Below are 8,536 nucleotides of genomic sequence, written 5' to 3' on the forward strand. Positions count from 1 at the left end.
GGGATCAATGAGAAAGTGCAATAAAAAGTAGGAATTGAAAGCATAACTGTTTTAATAAGTAAGAATTTTCCTACCATAGACAAAAGCTTGCTTCCCAACTCACCAATTAACCTTAAAGCTTTGTCATTAAAAAAATGGAAATCAGCCACAACTAACCTCCTTAATGCTATCTTAACAACGAGATACACAAATTCCTTCACCACCTTGAATCCCATAATCCTTTTAATAGATTTCCTTATTCTCTTCTTGACATGTATGCCAAAAAAAAATTGCTGATTTTTCCACGTTAACCTTTTGCCCTGTCCAGCTATATAAATCTGATAATAAGCCTTTTATTTCCTTAACTTCATTGATTTTAGCATGAGAAAAAATTATGATATCATCTGCATATAGTAGGTGAGAAATCTTCGGCACATTGTTACCAATTCTGATCCCCAATTATTCTTCTTTCTGTTTCAACCCATTTGTAAGAAGTTGTGAGCATAGAATAAACAAAACAGGGGAAAGTGGACATCCTTGATGGAACCCACTCTTAGCATGAATCTAGCTATAAATCTTGTCATTATTAATCAAAAAAAATTTTGGATGTTCCACACATTCCATAATCCACATAAAAAATTTTTCAGGAAACCCAAAATATTCCAAAACATGTCTTAAGATTTTTCAAGACATGCTATCATATGCTTGTTCCAAATCAACTTAAATTAACCAAGGCTTTTTGAAGACCTAGAAGTCCTGAATTTTTCAAATACTTCTTGAGCCACTAGATTATGATCTCCTAATGATCTACCATTGACCAAAGCAGCTTGCTCCACTGAAATTAGCTGCTTACGAGTCGAGTTATTGCTGACTCAAATATGACTCATTAACACATCACACTCACTTAGAATTGAAGGGAACTCAACAGACCACTGTTATATATGCATCCGGAATGTTGCTGAAGCATTGAGGTTGTATATTCCTCTGGAATGAAGACTTTTCTGCTGCTTCTGTACCTCGGCTTCTTTCTTTTCTTCTTCCTCTTCTTTGTTCCAACCCGAGCCACCAGCTCCATCGTTTTTGCCACTCTCGGCCGTAGCCTTTACGGCTTCGACATCTTCGCTACCTATATATCTTCCTCCTCCTCCGAGCCCGAGCTCCAGCTCACAGATTGCGTCTCTATCAACTATAATGGCTTCTTCCCCTCATCCCCTTCTACTCTCCTATCACTCATCGACCCTTCCTCTTATACTGTTCTCACTGAACCCATCGACGCCCTCATCTATGTGACAGAGCGCGGAGGCCACTCCACCATCTACGTCGACTTCTTCTCCACCTCATCATCCCCATCAAATCGACGCGAGACAATAGAGCTTCCCATCCGACTCCAGTTCCCACTTCTTCCCGCATCCGATGGCCGACCCTCTGTCTCCATGAAGGACCGTCCGTCCCTCTTTGGTGATCGCCTCATATTCGTCTCCACCCATGAGCGCTCTCACTCTCCGAGGCAAAGTTGGGCTGCGGTTTACTCCACCCACCTCCCTACTGGCGTCACCACCCGCCTCACCCCTGATGGCATCGCCGACTTCAGCCCCGCCGTCTCCACGTCAGGTCGATGGACGGCAGTCGCCTCTTCAGGTGAGCGAGGATGGACGGGGGAGGTACAGGAACTGAAAACTGACATCTACATCTTCAAAACTAGCGATGCATCGGCGCGGACTTTGGTTGTCAGGCATGGAGGATGGCCTTGTTGGGCCGACGATTCCACCATCTACTTCCATCGTCAGAGCTCAGATGGATGGTGGAGTGTTTACAGAGCAGCTATAACGACTCAAGGAGATGTCCCTGGTCTGATCTCCATTGACAGGATAACTCCACCAGGCTTTCATGCCTTCACCCCGGCGGTGAGTGCGACTGCTCCAGAGCTTATAGCCGTGGCGACGAGGAGAACCAGCTCCCAGTTTCGGCACATTGAGCTCATAGATGTCAGAGATGGAAGGAATGCTTATATTGAGGTTACTAGAGTTATTTCCCCTAATGCTCACCACTTCAACCCCTTCTTCTCTCCGGATGCCCGCAGGATTGGCTATCATAGATGTCGAGGCAGCCAGAACAACGGCAACCCCCCATGGCTTCTGGAGAACATCAAAAGCGTGTCCCCGGATACATTCTCACTGTTCAGAATTGATGGGACTTTTCCTTCTTTCTCACCTGATGGCACGCGAATTGCCTATGTGAGTTCTCATAGCGTCTATGTTGTCAATTCTGATGGCTCTAATCCTCGAGAGGTTTACAGTGGTAATGCTTTTTCTACTGCTTGGGATTGGAAGAGAAAAGGGGTTATTTACACTAGCCATGGTCCTTCTTTTGCTGAAGAAAGTGCTGGAGTTGATATCATTTCGATTACTCTTAGCGAAGATGATGACAAAGCTGAACCTTTTGTCAAGAAGCTAACTTTAGGAGGGAAGAACAATGCCTTTCCTTCTCCATCACCCGATGGCAAGTGGGTGGTGTTTCGTTCCGGCCGGTCAGGTTTCAAGAATCTCTATATAATGGATTCTATTGAAGGAGAAAGCGCAGGAATTTACCAGCTCACAGAAGGTCCATGGAGTGACACCATGTGTAATTGGTCTCCTGATGGAGAATGGATTGCCTTTGCTTCTGATAGGGATAACCCTGAAAAAGGAAGCTTCTCTATCTACTTGGTGCACCCAAATGGAACTGGATTGAGGAAAGTTGTTCATAGTGGGGATGGAGGAAGGACAAATCATCCTTGGTTTGGCCCGGACTCTAATAGTTTGGTGTTCACATCAGAGTATGCTGGGATCTCATCAGAGCCTATCTCGAATCCTCACCATTACCAACCAGCTGGTGAAATTTTCACAGTAAATATCGATGGCACTGAGATAAGGCGTCTCACACATGACTCCTATGAAGATGGTACTCCGACATGGACTTCCTTCTTCTTGAAGCCGTCTGATGTTGTAGAATCTTTGCAGGGTGTTACTTTTTGCAACTTTGATGACTGTCACTGGCTCAGCTTGCCGAACCAATTCAATGATGTGTTGAATGGAACCATTTGCTAAGTAATTTTGAGCAAATTTAGTATGCGTAGATGCTTGGAGAATTTTCATTGTTTTGGCCATGTTCTTATTGGGCAACATATAGGCTCTATATGTAAACAAAGGATATTTGAGTGTATGGATGCTGCAGCTTCGCTGACACATAATTCAGCTAAATGATTTGCTTGTTATTCTGGAGATTTTTGTAAGACAAATTTATACACGTATCATATATGCAGGCTTAAAACTTAAGAGGTTTTAATTGATAGTCAAAACTCCCAATCAAACAGTCTAAAGTAAGTTGCATATTGCTTCACTTATCAAATCATCAATTTGTAGAATTTCTAGCTGATTTTCAAAGTTAATCGTTGAGATATCGTGGATTTCCATTCCACTCCGACTTTCTAGTACACCTTTCTGGAGCATTATAGATTTACTGCCCTCTAATAAGTTTTACTTGCACAAGCCAACAAGATTAAGTAAATTAGTGCAAACTATGGACAAAACTTTGAAAGAATGTAAGAGAGAGTGATTATTCCTTCCACACTTAGTATTTTGTTATTGAATCCATATAATAATCCTAAAGCTGATTGAAGGTTTTCTCTAATCCGATTCAAGCTAAGAAATATAGAATAGAACAATACATTAACATAACTTTCATTATTAGTAAGGATTCTCTTAAAATTATAATAAAGATATTCAATTCAATCATTGATGACAATGGGTCCTAATGGGGAATCTGGATCACTTCAATATGATGGAACAATCAGCTTAAGGTTTCTTTCATACTGGTCTTTAGGGTGGTGAGTAGGGCTTTGAAGGACAGTAATAATCATCTAATAACAATTTAATTACTCCGACCATCCAATAATGATCAAAACTGTATAAATGTTGCTTTATTTATAAATGTTGCTTTATATATTTGTATAAACTGCACAAGGATGCTTTAAGAAAGGTGTCCACAGTACGAAGTTGTTATCTTTATAAATGTTGGTTGTGAGAGCAACCAGCATTTAAGAGTTAGAAACAAGCCAACAGAGGAATAGAATAAAGTTCAAAATTATTCATCTTCCTTAAAGCATCCTTGTGCAGTTTATACAAGTATATAAAGAAGAAGAGGGAACAATATCTACACGGAGCTGCAAGCAACAGGTATTTGCAGTCTGCACAACAGGTGGAACTGCTTCCTCAAACATGCTGGGATAGGTGAAGTAAGATAAGTAAATTAAACTTGAGGTATACTCTAACAGCCCCCCTCAAACTAAGCATTTGAGTAGCAAATGGTTAGTTTGTCACGTAGCAGGGAAAATGTAAGAGGGGGCAATGGTTTGGTGAGTATGTCGGCTAATTGATCCTAGGAATTAATATGAAGAATGGAGATAGCACCAGTTTGAGTATGTTGACTTATAAAATGGTAGTCTATCTCAATATGCTTCGTACAAGCATGAATGACGGTATTTTGAGCTAAGGAAATAGCCGAAGTATTATCACAATACACTGGCATATGAGTTAGTTGAGGTATAGATAATTCTTACAATAGCCGACGAAGCCAAAGTATGTCAGATGTTGCTGAAGATAGAGCTCTATATTCCACCTCAGTTGAAGATTTGACCACAATTACTTGCTTTTTAATACACCATGAAATGAGAGTTGGTCCAAGATAGGAACAAAAACCACTTACCGATTTCCTATCAGCTGAATCAGAGGCCCAATCGACATCCACATATGTAGTAAGCTACATATTGCCCGGCACTAGAGGAAGTCCATAAAATTTTGTCCACTATATATATCTAACTATGTGTTTAATATCTAGAAAGTCAGCATTCGTCGGGCTATGCATATGTTGACAGATGGAATTTACTGCAAAGGCGATATCTGGTCGTGTGATCGTAAGGTAGTTGAGCGACCAGCGAGGCGCCAATACAGTTGAGGATTAGAAAATGGTTGATCATCCGAAGCTATTTTGGATGGCTTAAATGTAATGGGTGTAGGTACCGAACTGTAATTTGTAAAACCACCCGAATTCAGTAATGATGTGGTATATTTAGTCTGATGAAGGATTACAGCAGTAGGTGTTCTCTGAACTTGGATGCCGAGTAAGGTGTCCACTGAACGAAGTTGCTTAAGAGAAAATGTTGACTTGAGCACATGAAGCAAGCGATCAATAGTGGCAGGATGATTACCAGTGAGTAGTAAATCATCCACATAAATTAAAAGATAAAGTTGAATGTTAGGCTTGCGATAAATAAGAAGTGAGGGATCGGCCTTGCTGAATATGAATCCAAATTGAAGTAGTGACTGTGTGAACTTGGTATACCATTAGTGTGGAGCTTGTTTGAGACCATAAATTATCTTATGAAGTCTACATACATAATGTGGATGTTGAGTATCAACAAAACTAGGAGGTTGCTTAATATAAACCTCGTCATAAAGATCATCATGGAGAAACACATTAGAGATATCAAATTGCAAAGTTAGCCAATTACGGTGAAGAGCATGAAGAAGCAAAAGTCGAATTGTGGGTAACTTGGCCACCGGACTAAAAGTCTATTTAAAGTTGATCACATGCTCATGATTAAAACCTTGTGCAACCAACCGTGTCATATAATAATCAATTTTTCCATCGGGTTTTGTTTTTAATTTGAAGATCCATTTGCATCCCAGAATGGGTTTGTTGGTAGGTGGGGGTTGGAGACTTCAAGTGTCTTGTTTCTATAGGGCAAGAAATTCATCTAACATAGCATTTCTCCATGACTCATATTTGAGTGCTTAATTATAGGAGGTAGGAGTAAAATGCAAATGTGGAACAGTAAGGAGATTAAAGATAACTTTTGGTCGTTGATGACCTATTTTTTGCCGTGTTTGCATATGATGAACCGAAATGGGAGGTGGTTGAGTTTGTTGTAGTGATGGTGAAAATGAGAATTAGTGGAATGAGAACTAGGAATTTCGGATGATTAGGGAGATTGATGAAGAGGAGTGGAACTAGTTTATTGAGTGAGCTACTATGCAGGAATAGTTGATGGTGGACGGAAGTGCTAAGGCTTAGTAATAGAATCTATAGGAATAAAAATTTGGAGTTAATGGAAGGGGATTTTGAGGTGGATTTGTGGAGGTACTTGTTGGTGGAGATGGTTGGGATTTATAGGGAAAAATGTTTTCATAGAAGACAACATGACATGAGACAAGAATTTTATTAGTGTGGAGATTTAGACAACGATAACCCTTGTGAGAGGAAGAGTAACCTAGGAAAATACACTCATGAGAGCGTGGTGATAATTTATCATTAGAAAGAGGTTGAATCCAAGTGAAGCATAAGCAACCAAATGTCTTCAAGTGCATGTAGGAAGGAAGTTTACCATGTAACAATTGATAAGGAACATGGAGGTTGCGAGTTTGGTTGGAAGGATGTTAATGAGATAGTTGGAAGCTAAGAGAGCTTCAGCCCAAAAGATATGAAGGACATGAGAAGCATGAAGAAGAGCTCGAGCAGTCTCAAGCAGATGATGATGCTTGCATTTGGCAAGACCATTCTGCTCTAGAGTGTAAGGACAACTGGATTAGTGAGTGATACCTCACTAAAATAAAAATGTTTGAAAGAGATGACTGGTGTATTCACCTCCACCATCCGTAGCATTTGAATGGAAGAGTTGAAGGAATTTTTGATGAGTTGATAAAAATGTTTGAATTTAAAGAAGGTCTCATCCTTGGAATGCATAAGATAAAACCATGTATAACGAGTATTATCATCTATAAACATAATGTAGTAATGAAAACCATAAAATGAATGGGAGATGGTCCCCAAACATCTGAATGTATAAATTGAAAAGGTTTAAGTGCATTACTTTGAGATAAAGAAAAGGGTAGTTTGTGGCTCTTGGCCACATTACAAGAAGTACATATAAAAGTAGCAAGAGTACATATATAAGATACTACATTAGCTAATATTCTTAAAGCCCTAATGTTGGGATGAGCAAGAAGAGCATGCCATGGTTCTATGGAGCGAACTGTGGATTGAAGAGCTTTGGGGAGATTGAAGGATATAGTTTAAACAGGATAGATGCCATCTTGAGATAGACCACGAAGAAGAATGCTATTGTCTGAAAGATCCTTGATAAGGAATCCACGAGCATTAAACAAAATTGAATAATTATTGTCAGATGTTAGTTTATAAATGGAAAGAAGGTTATGGGAAAGTAATGGAACATGAAGTAGATATTGAAGATAAGCTTATAATTTGTTTCTGGAAGTAGAAGAATTCCATTCATGGCCTGAGGTATAGAAAGTGTTCCACCAATGGCCACTGAGACAGAATCAGTTCCCATATATGGTGTAGGTTAATGCATATGATTTGCATCATATGTAAGATGAGAAGATGCAATGTAGTCTAACACCCATTCAGTTACCAGAGAAGTCACCAAACTATTCTAGTTCGTGAGTGATGCACAAGGATTGGAGTTGGATGAGGTTAGTGCATACTGCATATTATAGGGATGCCAACAGTTAAGAGCAACATGTCCAATCTTGCCACAAATCTGACAGGTCAGACAAACATTGAATGGATTGAAAAGGCGATTGTTGGAGTTTGGTTCATACTACATATTGTTGAAATTTGATCAAGATATGTTTGTTCTAAATGGAGCTCCTCTGCCTCTACCCTATGTAGCAGACTTGCCATGAGGTGTGTTAGAACAGTTCATCCATAGAGCAGTATGATCAGAAGGTGTTGGTGTATCCTCTTGATATTCATTTTGTAAGTTAATTTCCTCATTGCACAAAGGTGAGTATAGTGTATCCAAGCTAATTGTCTACTGGGTAGTATGAATATCAGATTTGAATGGATTGTAAATGGAAGGCAATCCATTCAAATTATGTAAAATAACATCTTCAACATCTATGTGGCCTCCTAAAGTAGCTATATTATCCACTAGAGCTTTGACTTGAGCTAAACATTAATTCATGGTTAGTTCATTCATCTGAATATAGTGTAATTCATTCTTAAGTTGAATTACATGGGATCGATTTGTCAGCTGGAGGCATCTTTCTAGGGTTATCCAAATCTCACAAGCAGTGGATAATGAAAGGATGTATGGAAGTACTGAACTAGAAATTGTAGATAATAAAGAAAAAATCAGGTTTTGGTCAATAAGCTTCCAGAGATGAAGGTTTGGAGGATTCAATTTAGTCGGAGACGCAACCGGTGGTGTAATACTTCCAGTTAAATAACCCTCAAAACCATTTGTAGAAAATACTTAAAAATTTGAAGATGCCAAATAGGATAGTTTTCATTAGTAAGAGAAATAGATACAATGTTCTTTAAATTGCTCATCAGAAACTTTAAGGAAGAAGGGATAGAAAACTCAGCCATCGACACTGAGAGAGACGAAGCATGCAGTGCAGGAGAAGAGGAGTCCTATTTAACCATTCGGAGAAGAAGAGGAAGAAACTAAACTGAACCAAATGCTCTGATTCCCTCAGAGCTACCTGAATTTAAG

The 8,536-nt window shown here is 39.5% G+C and overlaps 1 protein-coding gene across 1 annotated transcript; it reads left to right on the plus strand.

Annotated features, from left to right (window-relative positions):
* Positions 1–927: 927 nt before the first annotated feature.
* LOC110100299 lies at positions 928–3,292 on the plus strand. Its single transcript, XM_020827739.2, has one exon. The coding sequence runs from the start codon at positions 969–971 to the stop codon at positions 3,063–3,065; it is 2,097 nt and encodes a 698-aa protein (XP_020683398.1). The 5' UTR covers positions 928–968; the 3' UTR covers positions 3,066–3,292.
* Positions 3,293–8,536: the final 5,244 nt, after the last annotated feature.

This window comes from Dendrobium catenatum, unplaced genomic scaffold, assembly GCF_001605985.2.
Source record: "Dendrobium catenatum unplaced genomic scaffold, ASM160598v2 fragScaff_scaffold_156, whole genome shotgun sequence".
Classification (NCBI taxonomy): Eukaryota; Viridiplantae; Streptophyta; class Magnoliopsida; order Asparagales; family Orchidaceae; genus Dendrobium; species Dendrobium catenatum.

Coding starts and splice junctions, on each gene's coding strand:
- LOC110100299 (XM_020827739.2), top strand. CDS start 969: ATGAAGACTTTTCTGCTGCTTCTGTACCTCGGCTTCTTTCTTTTCTTC.